This window comes from Pan paniscus, chromosome 9 (genome assembly GCF_029289425.2).
Source record: "Pan paniscus chromosome 9, NHGRI_mPanPan1-v2.0_pri, whole genome shotgun sequence".
Classification (NCBI taxonomy): domain Eukaryota; kingdom Metazoa; phylum Chordata; class Mammalia; order Primates; family Hominidae; genus Pan; species Pan paniscus.
The window spans coordinates 62,660,038-62,679,547 of record NC_073258.2 but is presented as its reverse complement, the minus strand read 5'-3'; the positions used below and the strand labels follow the sequence as shown (position 1 = coordinate 62,679,547).

General features: G+C 54.0%; 1 protein-coding gene and 1 long non-coding RNA gene across 3 annotated transcripts; both read right to left on the bottom strand.

Moving 5' to 3' along the window:
• Positions 1 to 482: 482 nt before the first annotated feature.
• On the bottom strand, positions 483 to 2,752 carry LRRC10B (leucine rich repeat containing 10B). Its single transcript, XM_008953862.5, has one exon. The coding sequence runs from the start codon at positions 2,500 to 2,502 to the stop codon at positions 1,624 to 1,626; it is 879 nt and encodes a 292-aa protein (XP_008952110.2). The 5' UTR covers positions 2,503 to 2,752; the 3' UTR covers positions 483 to 1,623.
• A 1,732-nt stretch (positions 2,753 to 4,484) lies between these two features.
• On the bottom strand, positions 4,485 to 15,179 carry LOC103783312 (uncharacterized). Of its 2 annotated transcripts, XR_010113426.1 has the most exons (4): positions 14,815 to 15,179; positions 8,500 to 11,718; positions 6,254 to 6,331; positions 4,485 to 5,728 (listed from the first exon to the last, which is right to left on the bottom strand). It is a non-coding gene; the product is annotated as an uncharacterized LOC103783312 (long non-coding RNA). The 2 variants fall into 2 exon arrangements; XR_010113425.1 differs by lacking the exon at positions 6,254 to 6,331 and having other exon boundaries at positions 11,646 to 11,718.
• Between the last annotated feature and the right edge of the window lie 4,331 nt (positions 15,180 to 19,510).

The window sequence follows — 19,510 nt, the reverse complement described above, 5'->3', positions numbered from 1 at the left end:
CAACTTTCTTCCTTTCTTTAAATCGTTAATTTATTATTTTCCTGAACAACAAGGGGAGAAAGAAATGCCAAAACTGAGCAAAAAGAGACTAAGAAGGAGAGAGACAGAAAGAGGAAAATAGAGCGAGAGAGACGGAGGGAGGCGAGTCTAGAGTCATGGAGGGGGTAGAGGGGCAGTGCCAGTGAAAGAGTAGGGAACCATCGGCCCAGCTCGAGGGTGACTCAAAAACATACAAAATCTTCTGCAGAATTAAGCTGCGGGATTCCGCAAGACAGGAGAGCAGCCTCGAGGGGCAAAAGCCACTTCTGACGACAGCACTTGTTCCCCAGACAGACAGCACACCACAGTTGGCAGGGTCGGTCTGACATGGATCGGGGAGCACGTGGGGCGGGGGCAGTGCCAGAGGGAGCCCAGGGTCCCCACGGCAGTGGGTTCCGGTGCTCCCAGGGATTATAAATAAACAGGCACATGGGAAATGCACATTCTTTCTCCAAGAAATATAATTTACGTTTACAGCCAGTTGTTTTTTCTTCTCTCTAAAGAAAACATTACCATGTGGGGCCGCTGCCCCAACAGTGTCCCTGAGTGTCCTTGGCCCTGGCTCCCTCGTCCCGTTATTGCTTGGATGAGGAAGATCTGGCTCTGGGAATTGCAGAGCAAGGCCCCTCTCCTCACCCCCTCGGGGCTGTCCCTGGTGACGGAGTGGAGGTACAGAGTGCCAGTCCCGTGCCAGCCACCCTGGCTGTGCCCATTTAAGGGAAAGGAGAGTGCAGGCCGTGGGAGAGGCGCTGAGCAGCCTCCCAGAGCAGAGAGCCCCTCTCTGCGGTGCAGGAGGCCCTGGAGGCACGGTGGCTTCTTTTCAAACTTGACAGCTGGAAGGCTCAGGCTATGGGGTGGGGAGTGGAGGGGGAGCTCTCTCTTCCCAGCAAGGTTCCAGGCACATGCTGGGAGGCTGGGAGAAGAGAACAGAATAGGGTGGGGGTGACCCCCTGCCTTCTGTGCCCCATACCAATCTCAGGGGGCCGAGGAGGGAGGTATGTACGATCAGCCCTGATGGAGGGGTGAGGGCAGCTTCGGTGTTGGGGCCCCCATCTGTTTCCCACTTCTGTCCCGGGCACCAGCCCCACTCCAAGCCCCTGCTCCTGGGCCAGGCCCTCCTCGCAAGGGCAGTCCTGCCCCACACAGGCACGCAGTCCACCCCAGAGGTAGCGGTTCCTGTCCTAGAAAGGGTGGGCCTAGGAGACCCAAACCCCAGAAAGAGGGAGGGTGTTGGGCGCCCTGCATCCAGACTCAGGGAGACGTGACAATTCTGTGGCCCTCAGTGACCCTGGTTCCAGGAGGAAGCTGGTGCCTCTGTTATCAGTGGCTCCATCGGGGACTGGACCCAGCCCAGACTTCTTGGTCTGACAATTGCCCACAGATCAGCCAGGGTATAGTCAGTCCTCTTACTACCTAGGAGTGTCTGAAGATGAGCCCCAGCCCTGCCTGTGCCCGGCAACTCGCCAAAAGTGGCCGCTCCATTGACCTAAGTAGGGACCCACCGGTCCCGCAGGCCTAACCAGCCAAAGCTTCCTAGAGCCCCTCCTCTCAGAGTGGCTGAAGCCCATCAGCCAGAACATAGGCTCAGGTGCCCAGTCCTGGAGCGGCTTCCAGGGCGCGGAGGCTGACCCCGGGGGCGCCCAGAGCCCGGGAACCAGCGCCGCCTATGAGCAGGTCTTCCTCCTCCTCATCCTCAAAGGCCCGCGCTGGGCGCCGGGGCGGAGGCCGGGGCGTGGGCTCGTCGCGCTCCGCCATGCGCTCGACGGCGCCCTCGCCCACGAGGAACACGGTGTCCGCGACGCGCGGGGGCCCGGTGACGGGGTTGTGATCGTAGGAGAAGACGCGCAGCGCGCGCAGCGGGTGCAGGTCGGGGAAGCCGCCCAGGCGGTTGCGGTCGAGGTCGAGGATGTGCAGGCGGCCCATGCGCAGCAGCGCGGGCGGGAACTCCTCGAAGCGGTTGCCGTAGAGCCAGAGGCCGCGCAAGCCCGTCATGCGCGGCAGCTCGGCCGGCAGCGCGCGCAGCCGGTTGTCGCCCATCTGGAGCGACTGCAGCGCCACCAGGCGCAGCAGCGGCCGCGGGAAGCGCCGCAAGAAGTTGCCCTCGATCCAGAGGCAGCGCAGGCTCTGCAACTGCGCGAAGTCGGCGGGCAGCGCCAGCAGCCGGTTGCCGCCCAGATAGAGGCGCGTGAGGCGCGGCAGGCGGCACAGGCCGTCAGGCAGTCGCTCGAGCTTGTTGAAGTCCAGGGCCAGGATGCGCAGCTCGCGCAGCTCCTCGATCTCCTCCGGCAGCTCGCGCAGCCCCGTGCCGCTCACATACAGCTTCTGCAGGCGGCTCAGCGCGCACACTGCGCTGGGCAGCCGCCGCAACCGCCGCCCGCTCAGCTCCAGCTGCTGGTCGCCGCTGCGCAGCTGCTCCTCTGCGTCCGACGGCAGCTCATCCGGCGTGGACTCGGCGATGCCCATGGTCACGGGCCCCGGCCGGGGCCGCCGCCACTGCCACCGCCAGGCATCGCCCCGCCCCGGCCGCCCCCCAGCCGCCCCGACGGTGCCGGAGCCGCGCCGGCCCCCGGGCCCCCCGCCCCGGCCTGCCCCCGCGCCGGGAGGGGGGCCGTGCGGGGCCGGGAGGAGGCACCCACTTGGGGCACCGCCGCCGCGCGCCGCGCTCCACCGCCCGCCCTCGGGCCTCCCCCGTTGCCTCCGCCGGAGGCCGACTGGCTAGGGTTCGCGCTGACTCGCAGCTTAGCGACCCGTCGCCCTGGCAACCCCGACGCGCGTGCGGCTGCCAATGAGGCGGAGGGAGGGCGGGGCGGGGCGGGGCCAAGGCGCCACCCTAGTGGGGTCCCAGCGCCGGAGCCCGCCCCCTACCTGCCCATCCAGCCCACCGCGGAGCAAGCACAAGCCGAGAGATTCCCCGCCCCGGCCAAGCCTGGCACTGAGACCCGACGCCCGACTCTGTTTGGTGTGCGGTTGTGTGCGCCCCAGAGCTGCGGGTCCAAGAAGGCGAAGGAAACGCTGGCGGTGGATCAAAGACTCTGGACTAGAGGCTCACAAGGAGGGGCTGAGGGGCGCGGTCACTGCCGGCCATTCACGTCTAGCGGCGTGCGGCCGGCCTACCTGCTGGGATCACTTCAGTGTAGTAACTCGAAACAGTGTTACTGTCCGGCCCTTTTCACATCTGCTGGTTTTACCGGGACCCAGGGCTTGGCTCCGCCCCGCCTAATTGCCCTACAGCTTCCTCATTGCTACACTCACACCCCTCTCTCCTGCCAGGATCCCTCCACCGACGCTCAAAGTCTGTGTGTGGCTGCGGTGGACAGAGGACTGGGACACGTGAACGCCTTTGAGCCACCAATCATGGCCACTCTCATTCCATGACTCTTCCTTCGCCTGCTACCACCAGCAGCAGTTCCCCCTTGCCTTCTCCCCCCACCTCCCATCCGGAGCCCTCCTGCGGGTGCTCCTGGCAGAAAAGCACTGGCTGTCACTGGCTTCGAGCCCACGTGTGCCCAGCACTATGCTGAAAGCATTGCGTTGAGTCCTTGGCACAGCCTATGAGGTAGACACCCTCATCACCCCGATTTTAAAGATGGAGAAACTGAGGGTCAAAGAGACATGACTTGAGCTGGGTCAGTCTGAGCTGGGTGAAGTGCCCAAGGTCACCCAGCTGATGAGCAGCTGGATTCGAAGCCAGGTAGTGTGACTCCAGAGCCTGTGTTCCTAACCATAAACCATACCGATAGATGGAAACAAGGATCACTCCACCTCCAGCAATGAATTTTCTCACAACAGAGCCTCTGATTCTCTGGACAAAGCTACAAAGACAGCATTATAATCCCACATGAAAGATGAGAGAAGTGGCCTCGCGGGGATTAGGCACCCTGCTTACGGTCACACAATGCATAGAGGTTGCAGCCCGGGAGCCAAATTTTCGGGCTCCAAGCCTCCTGCCTCCTGCCTTCTCTTGAACCCGGCTGGTGTGACCCATGTAACTGGCTGAGTGGACTGACTTCAGGAGAGCACGCTGCCCTTTGGCCCACCCCCATTGCCATCCCCACTGCAGGGGAAGGGGGATGGAAGACAGCCCAAGGGCAGAGAGCAGTTGCCAATGCAACGGGAGGAAGGGAACCATCCCCACTGGAATGTAAGCTGCCCAGCCAGGGAGGTTTGGGCATCTCCTTCCCTGCTGGCACAGGCTCTAGAGCATACAGTAGACATTCCATGCAAATTTTTATTTATTTATTTATTTATTTATTTATTTATTTTGAGACAGAGTTTTGCTCTTGTTGCATAGGTTGGAGTGCAATGGCGTGATCTTGGCTCACTGCAACCTCCGCCTCGCCTCCTGGGTTCAAGCGATTCTCTTGCCTCAGCCTCGCAAGTAGCTGAGATTACAGGTGCCCACCACCACGCCCAGCTAATTTTTGTATTTTAGTAGAGACAGGGGTTCACCATGTTGGTCAGGCTGGTCTCGAACTCCTGATCTCAGGTGATCCACCTGCCTCAGCCTCCCAAAGTGCTGGAATTATAGGCATGAGCCTCTGCGCCTTGCTGAAAAAAACTTAACAAAAAAAGTGGAGGCAAACATTGCATACAGTGAAATGCATAGATCGTAAGTGTCTTCTTGGATGCGTTTTGACAAATGTACACACCCCTGTCCCATTTCCATCAACCCAAGAGTTCTCTCAAGCCTCTTGCGGTCAATCCCCACCTCGCAGAGGCAACTATGATCCTGACCTCTATCCTTATGGATCAGTTTTCCCTGTTCTTGAATTTCACACAAATGAAATTATTCAGCACATGCTTTTTTTCAGATAATATATATTTGTTGGATACATGAATGAAAGGACAGAGCAATAGCAATTCTAATATGGCAAGAGGTGTTAGGGGGCGGACAGATGATGGAGGGACACAGAGGCAGATGTTGCTCTGAGCCACGAACCAGCCATGCACCCCCATCCTGGGAGAGACTGGCAAAACGAAAGCAGGAATCCAGGCCAAGGTAGAGGACCCAGGTGGAACCCAGACACCAGACCTAGGGTATAGGAGTCTCAGCCCCAACTGGAGGGGCTTCAGGCTCCTCCCAGATGTCACTTAAGTTCCAATCCAGCTCTCTCCCTTCTACTCATTCGGGAGGACTTCTTGGAAGAGGTAAGTCTCTCAGAGACCAGAAAGGTAGGGAATACCCAGCCAGGCTAATGGGATGAGGATGAGTCCCTCCCCCCGCCCCCAAGCAGTTTGAGGGAACATTGGCTGTGGAGGAGGAGGCTCAGCAGCCCAGCCTCGCCACATGCTCAGGCTGGCACCCAGCGCCAGGCTGCCCTCTTGGGCTCCATCAGCACGGGCAGCACCACATGAGCCCACATGAGCCTCTCCACCCCGGCACCAGCCTGGCAGAGCTTCCTGGGGCCGAGAGCATGGAGGACCAGCCCTCTTCTTTCTCAGAGTCTTTTTCTTGCTCTCGGCAGATCCTGTACCTTCACCTCCCACCAGGCCCTTCTCAGTGGGTAAAGGTAAAATGTGCTGGCGTTCCAGGCCCACGCAGGCTGGCAGTGGGGCAATCATCATGATGAATCACGCTGGCACTGCAGGCACCCGGTCCTTGTTGAGGCGTAACTAATGAATTAGCTTCGCCCCCAGCACGGGGCCTCTCAGCCTTTCCCCACTTCCCAGGAAGGCAGGAAACTGAGACCTGGGAGGGGGAAGCAGGGGAGGAGAGAAGACTCTGTCAGCTCCAGGCATGGGTCCCAGACCCTGGCCAGCCCCTCTGCCCCCACACACACTGCAAAAACACCCAAAGTGCAGGTCCCCCAGGGCCCCAGAAACTGCCTCTCTGTTACTAATCATGAGCTATAACTATTAGTGCCCACCCCCAACTCTGTATTTTTTAAAGGATTTCTTAAAATATAGGAAAAGTGTGGCGCTGTGATAAACACCCCCATGCCCAGTACCCAGCATTGACAATTGTTCACATTTCATCAAACTTGCTTTAAACCTATTTTCTTTTAAATAAAAGGAAGAAAACGGCACACGTAATATACAAGTCTCCTTTGTCTCCCCTCCAATGTCCCCATAGGCACTACCGCCCCCTCCACACTGACCCTGCCAAAGTCCCCTCTGGATTCCCCTCCCTGCCTTGGGGCCAGGACCCCCCTGACTGCTGAATAAGATGATGGGATCTTAGCATCCTAGGTTCTTAGAAAACAAGGATTCAAACCTATTAGAGCCAACTGTACGATGTCAGAGCTGGAAGGGTGCTTAGCTCCTCTGGGAGGTCACAGGCTCTGTTCAATGTCTGCAAGAAGGTAGGGACCCTTGTTCCAGAAAAATGCATGGAGGCAGAGACTCACCCAATGATGTGCGCAATTCCCAGGGGTTCATGGTCTCTTGGGTGTCTAGGCCAACCCATTCATTTGGCAAAAAAGGAAAGCGATGATGTCCTCACCTCATGGCCCACTCCCCTTTCCTGCATCAGCCAGAACTTCAGTTCCTGCCATCTTTCAGGTATTCATTCAACAAACCTTAAGCACCTACTTCTATGCCCAGGCACTGGGGATTACTATGAATGTAAACATAATAGACAAACCCCCTGCCTTTGTGGAACTTATATTCATGTGAGTGGAGATCATCAACAAAACACGTGTCAGGTCATGATCAGGCTACGGAAGAAATAAAGCAGGAAAAAGAAAGGAGGAGGACTGGCCGGGCATGTTGGCTCACACCTGTAATTTCAGTACTTTGGGAGGCCAAGGTAGGTGGATCACTTGAAGCAAGGACTTCAGGACTAACCTGGCCAACATGGTGAAAGTCCATCTCTATTAATAAAAAATTTTAATTTTAATTTTAAAAAAAGAGAGAGGAGGACTGAGAAATGTGTGGGGGGTGGGGAGGGGCTGTCCTTTAAAACTGAGTGGCTAAGGCCGGGCACGATGGCTCATGCCTGTAATCCTAGCACTTTGGGAGGCCGAGGCGGGCAGATCACCTGAGGTCAGGGGTTCGAGGCCAGCCTGACCAACATGGTGAAACTCTGTCTCTACTAAAAGTACAAAAATTAGCCAGGGTGGTGGTGGGTGCCTGTAATCCCAGCTACTTGGGAGGCTGAGGCAGGAGAATTGCTTGAACCCGGGAGGCAGAGGTTGCAGTGAGCTGAGATTGCCCGTTGCACTCCAGCCTGGGCAACAGATCTGGACTCTGTCTAAAAAAAAAAACAAAAAAAATCTGAGTGGCCAAAGGAGGTCTCATTGAGACCATGGCATTGAGCAAAGATGGCAGGGTACACTCCTGGCAGTGGAGATGGCAGTGCCAAGCCCCTAGCGCAAGAGTATGCCTGGGACTTTGGGAGCAGCAAGGGGCCCAGCCCAGGGAGCAAGGGGAAGCATGGTGGTCCAGGAGATCAGAGAGAGAAAGTAAGGACTGGGCAGGCCGAGGAGGGCCCCTGTCCTTCATGAGGACTTTGGCTTTGACTCTAGGTGACAGGTCATCCGGGAATTTTGCACAGAGGACACATGTTTTAACAGGATCCCTTTGGCTATGGCTGCAGGATATGGGGGGGTATGTGTGTGTGTGCACGCACGCGTGTGTGCATGCGTGTACGTGTGTGCGTGCATGCGTGCATGCATGTGTATGTGTGTGTGTTGGGGAAAGGATTTTGTGCAACTTTAACCTCTCTCCTCTTGGTTCTCTCCCACAGGATAATGCTAGCTGTCGTTTACTCAGCACCTACAGGTTGTCAAATTTATTCTTCACAACAGCTCTGCCGAGCAGGTACTATACTCTCCACCACCCTCTGGCTCTACAGATGAAGAAACAGATTAGATTCAGAGAGGTTAAGTAGTTTGAGTTTCAATGTGGTTAAACAGCCACTGCCAAGCTACAAGGTCACACAGCCGGTAAGGGGCGGAGCCAGGATTCAAACCCAGTCCATCTTATTGCAAAGCCCGGGCTTTGTCGACGATGTCTCATTGGCTCTGTGGTCTGGGAGAAATTAGAGAAACCACCCTGGGTGCTCAAACGCTCACCTCTATCCTGCAAACAGCAAAAATATTTCTAGGGGTGCCCTGCTTGGAGGTTTTGATGTTGTCAGAGAGGACAAGAGTGGCTATGAGCCACACCACTTCCCCTTTCCCATCCCAGGCCCCAGGGCTCATATGTTTGCCTAACTAGGGGGTATCCTGAAATCCACAGGGCAAGCCTAGGAACCCCAAATCAGGTCCCACAAGACAGAACAAAGAGGTCCCCAGGTCCTGGGTCATCCTAGGCCTGTGATCTGGGCTCAGGGCTTATCTGATACCAAATTCCAGGCAGTCTCTGGCCCACCGTTGGCCTAGAGCCCATCAGTGATAGCCAAACTCACCAGGCTGGCTCAGCCACTGCCAACCTACTCCTCCCATCCTGCCTAAGAAACCAGAGCCCAGGCGTGGCCTGGGGATCATGTTTACCTGGAACCCTAGCTCTGTGAGTTACCTGCCTGATCTGTTGAAAGCTGAGAGTCCTCCCAGGTCCCCCTCAGAGACACCAGAGCTGGAGCAACAGAGGCCACAGGAGTGTGAGGAGGGGGAGAAGCTGACTGGTTCCCAAGGCCACATTCCAGAATGTTGTGGATGGAACTCTGACCACCCCAGTGGGTTCTGTTAGGCCATCAAGCTACAAAGTGGACTTGACGACTCCTTCCTCCTGGGAGGAATGCTGGGGTCATGGCTGGCAGTCGCTCTTTATGTTAATACCTTCTTGGATCTGTGGCCAAATGCAAATCAGATCATCTGCTCCAAGAATACAGATCCAGGTCCCAACCAAGACTACCAAGGACTTGTCTGGCCTGGTCCCCCTGGGGCAGAGGCTACTGAGAGTGACCAACTTCTGTTTTTTCCCCCTCTTCTTCCTGAGCCCTCAGTAAAACTACTTTTCCTAGCTGAGAGGGTAAGACCCTGGGATGACTGCTGGGCTAATAGATGTGGGCAGAAGTGAAACATACCACATGAATGCACAATCCTCCATGCTCCGTTTATCTACTGTGATGTTAAAGATGGAAAGGATCCTGGATCCCAGAGTCACCACTTGGAGATGAGCTAACCTGAAGAGCTTCTTTTCACCCCAGGACCTTTGGACATGCCAGTCCCTCTGCTTGGAATTCTCTTCTTCCCACTCTGCTTGGTTCACACTACTCATCCTTAAGGTCTCAGCTGAAACCTCCTGATATGGCTTGGATGTTTGTCCCCTTCAAATCTCATGTTGAAATGTAATCCCTGGCTGGGCGCGGTGGTTCACACCTGTAATTCCAGCACTATGGATGCCAAGGCAGGTGGATCACCTGAAGTCAGGAGTTCGAGACCAGCCTGGCCAACATGGTGAAACCCCGTCTCTACTAAAAATACAAAAATTAGCCAGGCGTGATGGTGCCCACTTGTAATCCCAGCTACTCGGGAGGCTGAGGCAGGAGAATTGCTTGAACCCGGGAGGTGGAGGTTGCAGTGAGCCAAGATCACCCCATTGCACTCCATCCAGCCTGGGCAACAAGAGCAAAACTCCATCTCAAAAAAAAAGAAAAAGAAATGTAACGGCCAATGTGGGTCATGGAGCCTAGTGGAGGTATTGGGGTCATGGAGGCAGATCCCTCATGAATGGCTTAGCACTGTCCCCTTGGTGATGAGTGAATTCTTGCTCAGTTCACTCAAGATCTGGTTGTTAAGGAGTCTGGGACCTTCCCTCCTATCTCTTGCTCCCTCTCTCACCAAGTGATAACGCTACTCCCTTTTACCTTCTGCCATGACTGTAAACTCCCTGAAGCCCTCATCAGATGCAGATATGGCACCATGCTTCCAGTGCAGCCTATAGAACCATGAGTCAAAATAAACAGCTTTTCTTTTCTTTTTCTTTTTTCTTTTCTTTTTTTTTTTTTTTTTTTGAGAAAGTTTCTCTCCTGTTGCCCAGGCTAGAGTACAATGGAGCAGTCTCGGCTCACTGCAACCTCCGCCTCCTAGGTTCAAGCAATTCTCCTGCCTCAGCCGCCTGAGTAGCTGGGACTGCAGGTGTGTGCCACCATGCCCAGCTAAATTTTGCATTTTTAGTAGAGATGGGGTTTCACCATGTTGACCAGGCTGGTCTCAAACTCCTGACCTCAGGTGATCCACCCTTCTCGGCCTTCCAGAGTGCTGGGATTACAGGAGTGAGCCAATATGCCCATCTTGTCTTTTCTTTATAAACCACCCAGCCTCAGGTATTTCTTTATAGCAACGCAAGAACAGACTAACACACTTCCCTTCCAGGATCTTTCAGAGCACGTCAAGCCCCTGTTATAGATTCTTGAGCGCCCACATTTCTCCTTCAAAGTAATTATTCCAATCATACTAAATAAATAATAACTGTGAATTATTTGCTTGAAGTCTGTTTCCGATGGACTAGGATGTGAGCTCCATAAAGACCAGATCAGAGGGCCAGGCGCGGTGGCTCACGCCTGTAATCCCAGCACTTTGGGAGGCCGAGGCGGGTGGATCACAAGGTCAGGAGTTCGAAACCAGCCTGGCCAACATGGTGAAACCCCATCTCTACTAAAAATACAAAAATTAGTCAGCCTTGGTGGTGTGCACCTGTAATCCCAGCTACTCGGGAGGCTGAGGCAGGAGAATCGCTTGAACCCAGGAGGTGGAGGTTGCAGTGAGCTGAGATCGTGCCATTGCACTCCAGCCTGGGTGACAGAGTGAGACTCTGTCTCAAAAAAAAAGAAAAAAAAACCAGATCAGTGCCAAGTGCCAGTGCTGTGTGGAGCCATTATTGGAACCTTCGAGGAAAGGAAAAATCAGTAACACGAATCTCATCTTCGTTTAAAATTTTGATTTTTTTCATCATGGATTTTTGGCAATAATTTTTACTTTTACAATGATTGCATCAAACTATTACTTAATTATGGAGGTGGGGTTTTTTGGCATTTCTTTAAATATGGTGTCTAGAGCAAGTGCCTTGCCCCCCTCACCCTAGTCTCAGCTCTGGATCGGGCAAAATCACCCTTTCTCAAAGGATTATCACAAAGCGTCAGTGACAGTGTATGGGAGCTGAATGCTGTCATTTTGAGATACTAACTTATTCCACTGTAGACAATTTCCTTATATCCATTGACTTGCATTCATATGCTAAGTTGGTTTCCTATATTCCCTGCTCTCCAGGGAAACTCAGAACAAAGAGTCAAATCCTTGGCTTTGAGTTGCAAAAGAGGCTTTGAAACCCAGAGCTGAGACTATACCCTTACAACAGCCGGTTTTGAAAGAGAAATCTTTTGTGTAGGTCCAAAAAAGCTTGGCTTTGAACTTCGAGAGCAGAGAGCTGATGCCATAAGCCCTGGAGAGGGGAAGGATGCGTCATCGCAGAAGATAGCACCCAAAAGGAGATTAAGGTTCAACCGGCAGGTGGGAGAGAACGGGCAAGCAGTGCCCGGAAACACGGATGCCAGCCCAAAAACCAGTCGTCAGCCCCATCTGGGCAGAGCCTGGGGGTGGCATGAGAAAAAGTATATACCCCCAGGTATCCTGAGGGGGGCACCAGGGCAGGTGGGACCCACCTGGGCTTCCCTTACCACGTGTGGCCTGAGGATGTAACAGGCCTCCCACAAGTCACTCTACCTGTATGGAGAGGCCTCAGTAGAGTAGACATAGAGGTGAACTCACAAGAGCAGGCATCCAGAAGTTTCCACACCTGCAAGACAGACATGGGTGTAGCCGAGAGATTAGGCTGGGGAAGTCCACATCTTTGCTAAATCCAGTTGTTACTGATAGACCAAGATACACTTTTTTTTTTTTTTTTTTTTTTGGTCACCCAGGCTAGAGAGCAATGGCGCAATCTCGGCTCACTGCAACCTCCACCTCCCGGCTTCAAGTATTCTCCTGCCTGGGCCTCCCAAGTAGCTAGGATTACAGGTGTGTGCCACCATGTCCGGCTAATTTTTGTATTTTTAGTAGAGACAGGGTTTTGCCATGTTGGCCAGGTTGGTCTCAAACTCCTGACCTTAGGTGATCCACCCGCCTCTGCCATCTGAAGTGCTGGGATTACAGGTGTGAGCCACCACGCCCGGCCCCAAGATACACTTTTGAGGTCTTGAGTATGGCTTATGAAGTCCATACTCACATATACCTGCTCTGTCTGGCTATACAAGTCATGCCACGTACAATGGAGCCGTATCTAACGATTCCTTTTGACACCAGGATCCTATACTGGAGGTAAGTATCTCGAGGAACAGCACTTTTGATCCATGTCCCATAAAGGGTCTTCGCAGGCCAACAGCAAACTCCCTAGGTGTGCAAAAGCACCGAGAGCACCCCGCTTACAGAAGGTACCCCACAAATGCCCTTCTTAGTGATGGTAACTCACGTGGGAAGGACATTTGATTTCTTTGGGCCTCCCAGCATCTGAAGCCCCTGGCTATGTTGGAGAATCCACCTGCCTTACAAAACAGAGCCCACTCTCCTCCCAAGGCAGCTGAAAACGCTGGGAGCTCACTTTCCCGGCATCCCTTGCAAGCGAGGTGGAAGCCTGTGACCTGGAAGTCGCCCCCAGGTACACCCACGTCAGATTCTGAATAGGAAATGAGAACTGCTGAGCAGAAGGGATCACTCAGATCCCTCCTGAGGGCGGTGTGAGGAGCGGCAGCAGGGGCTGTGTCCCAGGAGCAGCGGTGGGGAGGCCTGGGGTCTTTGTGGTCCCAGGGCCATGGGGCGATTTTCTTTGTGCTTCCTGGCTGGGTGGGCTCTAAGTTTTTTGGTTTTTTTTTTTTTCTTTTTCTTTTTTGAGATGGAGTTTTGCTCTTGTTGCCCAGGCTGGAGTGCAATGGCGCCATCTCGGCTCACCTCAACCTCCACCTCCTGGGTTCAAGCGATTCTCCTGCCTCAGCCTCCTGAGTAGCTGGGATTACAGGCGCCTGCTACCACGGACCCGGCTAATTTTTGTATTTTTAGTAGAGACGGGGTTTCTCCATGTTGGTCAGGCTGGCTCGGAGTCCTGATCTCAGGTGATCCGCCGGCCTCGGCCTTCCAAAGTGCTGGGAGTACAGGCGTGAGCCACCACGACCGGCCGGGCTCTAAGTTTTATTCTCAGGTCCACCTGAAGATTCTGTGAGTGACCAAGTCCTTTTAAGAAATTCCTTTTCTGCTTAAATTAGCCAGCTGTGGTTTTTGTTGCTTGTGATGAACTCTGACTGACAGCCTCCATCGTCAGACCTCATCAGCCTGTGACCACTCAGGGAGTCGCGTGGTCATTCTCCCTCTGCCCCTGCTTGCACTGTCCTCCCAGAAGCCCCACACTGTCAAATGCTGTTCTGTGCTCAGGAGAAGCTTTGCCCGTGTTCTTCAATGCCAGCCCACCGCCCCCAGTGCCAGAGCCCACCAGGAGAGCATGGCTCTGCGCCAAGGCCGTCTGACCATAGGGACCACAACCTTGTCATCAGGCTCCACAGGAGGCTGCTTGGCCCAGGGGCTCATATAGCCTTTTCTGAGCACAGCGCCTTCAGCATCTCACCCAAGCTTAGGCCAGGTGAGCGACACACACACCTTCCTGCCCTGGCCCTTTAACTGGGGACTCTAAAGACACACACACACTCACAGGCTCTCTAACCTGACTCACACTCTCACACTCATACACTCACACACCCACACACATACACTCACACATATATACACTCACACACACTCATATTCACACTCATACACACTCATACACTCACTCTAACACACATATATTTACACCCAGATATACTCACACACATATACACTCTCACACACATACACACATACACTCATACCCACACGCTCTAACACACACCCACACATCTACACTCACACACTCACATACACACTCACACACACTCATATACCCGCACACTCACGCAGACACACATACACAAATACAATCATCTTCACACACATAGACACACTCATACACTCCCACTCCCACACACATACACTCACACTCACCTATATACACTCACACTCATATTCACACACATTCATATACGCACACTCTAACACACTCACACCCACACACACTCACATACACACATCCACTCACACATATATACACATATACTGTCTCACTCATTCACACTCATACACACTTATATACTCACACTAACGTATACTCACACCCACAAACACATTCACAAAATACACACGCATACATTCTCACACACTCATAATCACACACTCATACACTCATATCCCACACACTTAACACATACCCACACATATACACTTACACACATAGACACACGCATACCCACACTCATATACCCACACACACCCACACACACAGATACATACACACAAATACACACATCATCTTCGCACACATACATTTTCACATATACTCACACACTCCAACACACACCCACACATACACATACACATATACACTTACACACCACACTTACATATACACTCATACATACAACTCTCACACTCACATTCACACACTCATATACTCACACTCTCAGGCACATACACTCACAGTTCCAAATTCACACTCATGCACTTACACTAATGCTCTCACACACACAGTCACATTCACACACTCTAGCACTCACACACACACACTCTCACACAAGTGCACTCACCTCTTTAGCAAAAGAAATCACAGCCCATCCCTATCACTGCCTGGCTCTCCCAGGAAGTTCCCAGGCCCCATTCCTGCTCATCCGAGACCCCCAGGGAAGCGATGGGGTGGGGAGAGGCTTGGATTCAGAAGAGAGTGCGAGCGCGCTCACGGGGCCGGCGCCGCATGGCTTTGGGCAGGTCGCCTCACCTCTGGTCAGGTTGACCTGCCCATCACAAAGGTCCTGGGCAGAGCCTGTCTGCAGCAGTGTGGGGAGGAAGCGAGGCATGGCGGGATGTCCCACAGGCCCTGCCAGACCCTTCTGATCTTCAACGGGGGCCCTCAGTGGGACCTGCTGGGTCTGATTCATCCTCTGCCCTTGCATACTTGCTTGTTCGGGGAACAGTTCCTCAGGAATGGGTGGCCCTCCAGATGGTCAGAGAGGAGACTGGGGAACCGATTCAGAGCCTCACACACTCCATCTGTCTGGGTGTATCATATCCCCCGTCCTCAGCCTCCCCACGCAGGGCCTCCCACCACCCCCAGGCCTCCAGTTCCCAAAGACAGATGCCTCTAACCGCCCCCACCCCCAGGAGCCCTGTGTTCCCAGCTGGACAGCTGTCAAGCCAACAAGCCGGTGGTGCTGCCTGCCACCACGTGACTCAGGCCAGATGGCACCTGTCAACATCAGCTGCCACCAGGCCATGACGAACAAACAGCAGCCTCACACGCGTCCACACGCGTCACAAGCCATGTCTGATCTCACGGCGCCCAGCAGCCGCCCCACCTGCTGTCCCGTCAGCCCTCTAGGCTCCACACCCCCACACCAAAGCCGTCAGCGCCGCACCCACCTGTGTCCCTAAACTTCCCCCAGAGGGAGGCCCCTCTGTGTTCTTGCTGGAAAGGTGAAGGCCCACGGATATTCTCAGCACCCGCAGGCTGTGGGGGCTTAATAAAGGTTAATCATCATCCCTGTACACCTCAGCAAGTTTTTAAAAATATTCGTTGAGGAGGGGGCAGGAAACTTCTGGCAGCAACTGCAATGTCACCTGCCAGAAGGACTGTGAACCTGCCAGGCTCTGTGAACACCCAAAGCCTGGTTACCAGGTGAAGGGAGAAGCAGGCAGCTGCCAGGAGGGCCTGGCAGAAGTTGGACTTAGGGACGGGGGCTTAAGTGGGGGTAAACCCCTGGAAGGGCAGCCAAGGCCTTCCAGGTCAGGCTGTGCAGGTGATCACCCACCCTTGATAGAGAGGAGGCCTGCTCTCAGGGAAGCGTTTTGTTTTGTTTTGTTTTGTTTTGTTTTGTTTTGTTTTGTGAGACAGGGTCTCAGTATGTCACCCAGGCTAGAGTACAGTGGTGTGAACATGGCTTACTACAGCCTCAACTTCCTGGCCTCAAGCTCTCTTCCCATTTCAGCCTCCCGAGTAGCTGGGACTACAGGCATGTGCCAACATGCTCAGCTAATTCTTTAATTTTGTGTAAAGATGGTCTCACTTTGTTTCCCAGGCTGGTCTTGAACTCCTGAGCTCAAGTGATCCTCCAGCCTCAGCCTCCCAAAGTGCTGGGATTATAGGCGTAAGCCACCTCGCTCGGCTTCAGGCAAGGGTCTTGAGGGGGCCCACCCAGGGCCAAGCAGGAGACAGAGACCAGACCCTGTGACAATCTGCAGCATGGGCTTTTTGGTGGGGGGGGGCTGAGGCAGAGGGCATGGTGGAGTTTCACTCTGTCGCCCAGGCTGGAGTGCAGTAGCGCGATCTTGGCTCGCTGCAACCTCTGCCTCCCGGGTGCAAGCAATTCTCTGCCTCAGCCTCCTGAGTAGCTGGGACTACAGGCGCCCACCACCACGCCCAGCTAATTTTTGTATTTTTAGTAAAGACAGGGTTTCACCATGTTGACCAGGCTGGTCTTGAACTCCTGACCTCGTGATCCACCCACCTCGGCCTCCCAAAGTGCTGAGATTACAGGCATGAGCCACCGCGCCCGGCCTGCAGTGTGGCCTTGACCAAGTCTCCACCTCTGTCTTGGCCTCCATTTCCTCTGCTCCAGCATCAGGGCAGCTTCTATTTGTGTGCACTCTGTGCATATTGGATTTTATCCAGAAGGCAGCTGCTGCTATTAGCTGAAGCTCAGTGTGGTTAAGTGACAACTGGAGGTCACAGAAGGGTTAAGTGACCGACTGATGGCAGGGAGCTGCCTTGGGTTGTGGAGAGCTGGAATCTGAACCCAGGCAGTCGGATTCCAGGGCTCAGGCCTGTGACAGGTACACTCTGCCGACTGCCTGGGCCTGGAGGGGAAAGAGCTCTGGGCTGATGCTGTCTGGAAGCAAGGGGATGAGGCCACTGAAAATGAAGCCATGGGGTCAGCGCCCCTGGCCTGCTGCTCCTCTGGGCCATCCCCTAGGGGCTAACTGCCTCACATGTCTTCTAAACTCTCATGCTGAGAGACCGGAACTCTCCCACTGTTCCCTGACATCACAGAGCAGGAGAGGGAAGCCACACAGCAAGATATCCTTTCAATAGGGACTGGCATCTTGAGGAGCCACCAGATAGAAAGCGTCCCCTCTTCCTGTCCTGGGGACACGGAGAATTTCCCAGCACTGACTCTACCCTGGTCTTGGCGCCTACCAGGGGCCAAGGCTGGAATGTAGAGGCCCTTAGGCCACTTGCAGGAGAGCTTAATGAGGTTGGTCAGAGGCTGGGCTCCGTGCAAGGGGAGACCAGGGGGCACATTCAGAGAGGAAAGGTGCATCCTGGGGGCAACGCAGTGGTCCATAAGGGCCACGGCCATGGCAGCTGGGCAAGTAGCGGGTAGCAAAGTGGGAGCCAACTGCATGGACTCAGGGAGGCTGGGCGACTGACATCCTGGTAAGGTGGGTGATGCCTAGAAGCCCACATCTGCCATATCCATTCATTCATTCATTCATTCATTCATCTGGTATTTACTGAGCACCTCCATATGTGCCAGGCACTGTCCTGGGCTTTGGACTTTCAGCGTAAACAAGGCATATATGGTCTGTGCCCTTGTTGAGGCTCATAATTGAGAAGGGCTCCTTAGCATGGCCTTCGAGGCTCCCCCAAATCTGACCAACCTGCCTTCTCCGGTGCAGTGCCTCATGAATTCTCCCCCTGCCCTGGCCAAACTGCCGCCTGGTGCAGGACAAGGGAGGTGGAGACGATGGAGCGGGTGTAATCAGGCTCCAGTGTCCCCGGCACCATAACTCCTCCACCCCACATTGAGCCAGATAGAGGAAGGATGGGCAGGAAACATGAGCTGTAAAAGGACACTCGGAGGAGAAGAAATGAAGACGCGAAATAGAGATGAGGGAGGTGCCGTGTGTGTGTGTGTGTGTGTGTGTGTGTGTGTTTGTGTGTCTGTTCTGTAAGTCTCTGTACATCTGTTTTTGTGTCTGTGTGTCCCGCATGGTGGCTTATGTCTTTAATCTCAGCACCTTGGGAAGCCAAGGTGGGAGGATCGCTTGAGCCTAGGAGTCTGAGACCAGCCTTGGCAACATAGAAAGGCCCCATCTCTACAGCAAATACCAAAAGTTAGTTGGGTGTGATGGTGTGAGCCTGTAGTACCGGATACTCAGGAGGCTGAGATGAGAGGGTCACTTGGGCCCGGGAGGTTGAGGCTGCAGAGAGCCATGGTTGCACCACTGCACTCCCACCTGAGCGATGGAGGGAGACCCTGTCTCAAAAACAACCAACCAACCAACCCTGAGACTTGGTAATTTCTAAGAAAAAAGGTTTAATTGGCTCACAGCTCTGCAGGCTGTATAGGAAGTATAGCAACAGCATCTGCTTCTGGGAAGGCCTCAGGAAGCTTCCACTCATGGTGGAAGGTGAAGGGGGAACAGGCATTTCTTTTTTTTTTTTTAGATGGAGTCTTACTCTGTTGCTCAGGCTGGAGTGCAGTGGTGTGATCTCGGCTCACTGCAATCTCTGCCTCCCAGGTTCAAGCCATTCTCGTGCCTCAGCCTCTGGAGTAGCTGGGATTACAGGCACGCACCACCACGCCCAGCTAATATTTTGTATTTTCTTTCTTTTTTTTTTTTGAGACGGAGTCTTGCTCTGTCGCCCAGGCTGGAGTGCAGTGGCACGATCTCAGCTCACTGCAAGCTCCGCCTCCCAGGTTCACGCCATTCTCCTGCCTCAGCCTCCCGAGTAGCTGGGACTACAGGCACCCGCCACCACGCCCAGCTAATTTTTTTGTATTTTTAGTAGAGACAGCGTTTCACCATGTTGGCCAGGCTGATCTCAAACTCCTGACCTCAAGTGATCCGCCTGCCTCAGCTTCTCAAAGTGCTGGAATTACAAGCGTGAGCCACTGCACCCAGCCGGTAGCAGGCATTTCACACACAGCAGCAGGAGCCAGGGGTGGGGGGTGCCACACAGTTTTTAACAACCAAATCTCAGGAGAATTCACTATAGTGAGGACAGCACCAAGCCATGAGGGATCCACTCCCATGACCCAATTACCTCCCACCAGGCCCCACCTCCAGCACTGAGGATTCCAATGCAACATGCGATTTGGATGGGGACAAATACTCAAACTATATCAGTGGTATAGGCTGGCCGTGTGTGTGTGTGGGTGTCTGAGAGTCTTGGGTGTTTATGTGAAGATCTGGTGCTTGTGCCCGTTTGTTTGTGTTTCCGTGTGTGTGGTTGTGTTAGTTTGTCTGTGTTTCCGTGTGTGTGGTTGTGTTAGTCTGTGTGTACTTCCGTTGGCGTTTATGTGCCTAGATGTGTGTGTGTGTGCCTTCAGGGGTCTGTGTGCACATGTGTTTGTATTTGCATGTGCTTTTGAGTTGAGTGTGTGTGTGTGTGTGTGTGTGTCTTTGGGCAGGGAGAGGCTGGCTGATCCCACACTCGCTCACTCTCCTCCTTACTATGGCCGTGGCTGGGG

What these genes read in the sequence shown, in the direction of transcription:
- LRRC10B (XM_008953862.5), bottom strand. Translation starts at nt 2,502, where the DNA reads ATGGGCATCGCCGAGTCCACGCCGGATGAGCTGCCGTCGGACGCAGAG.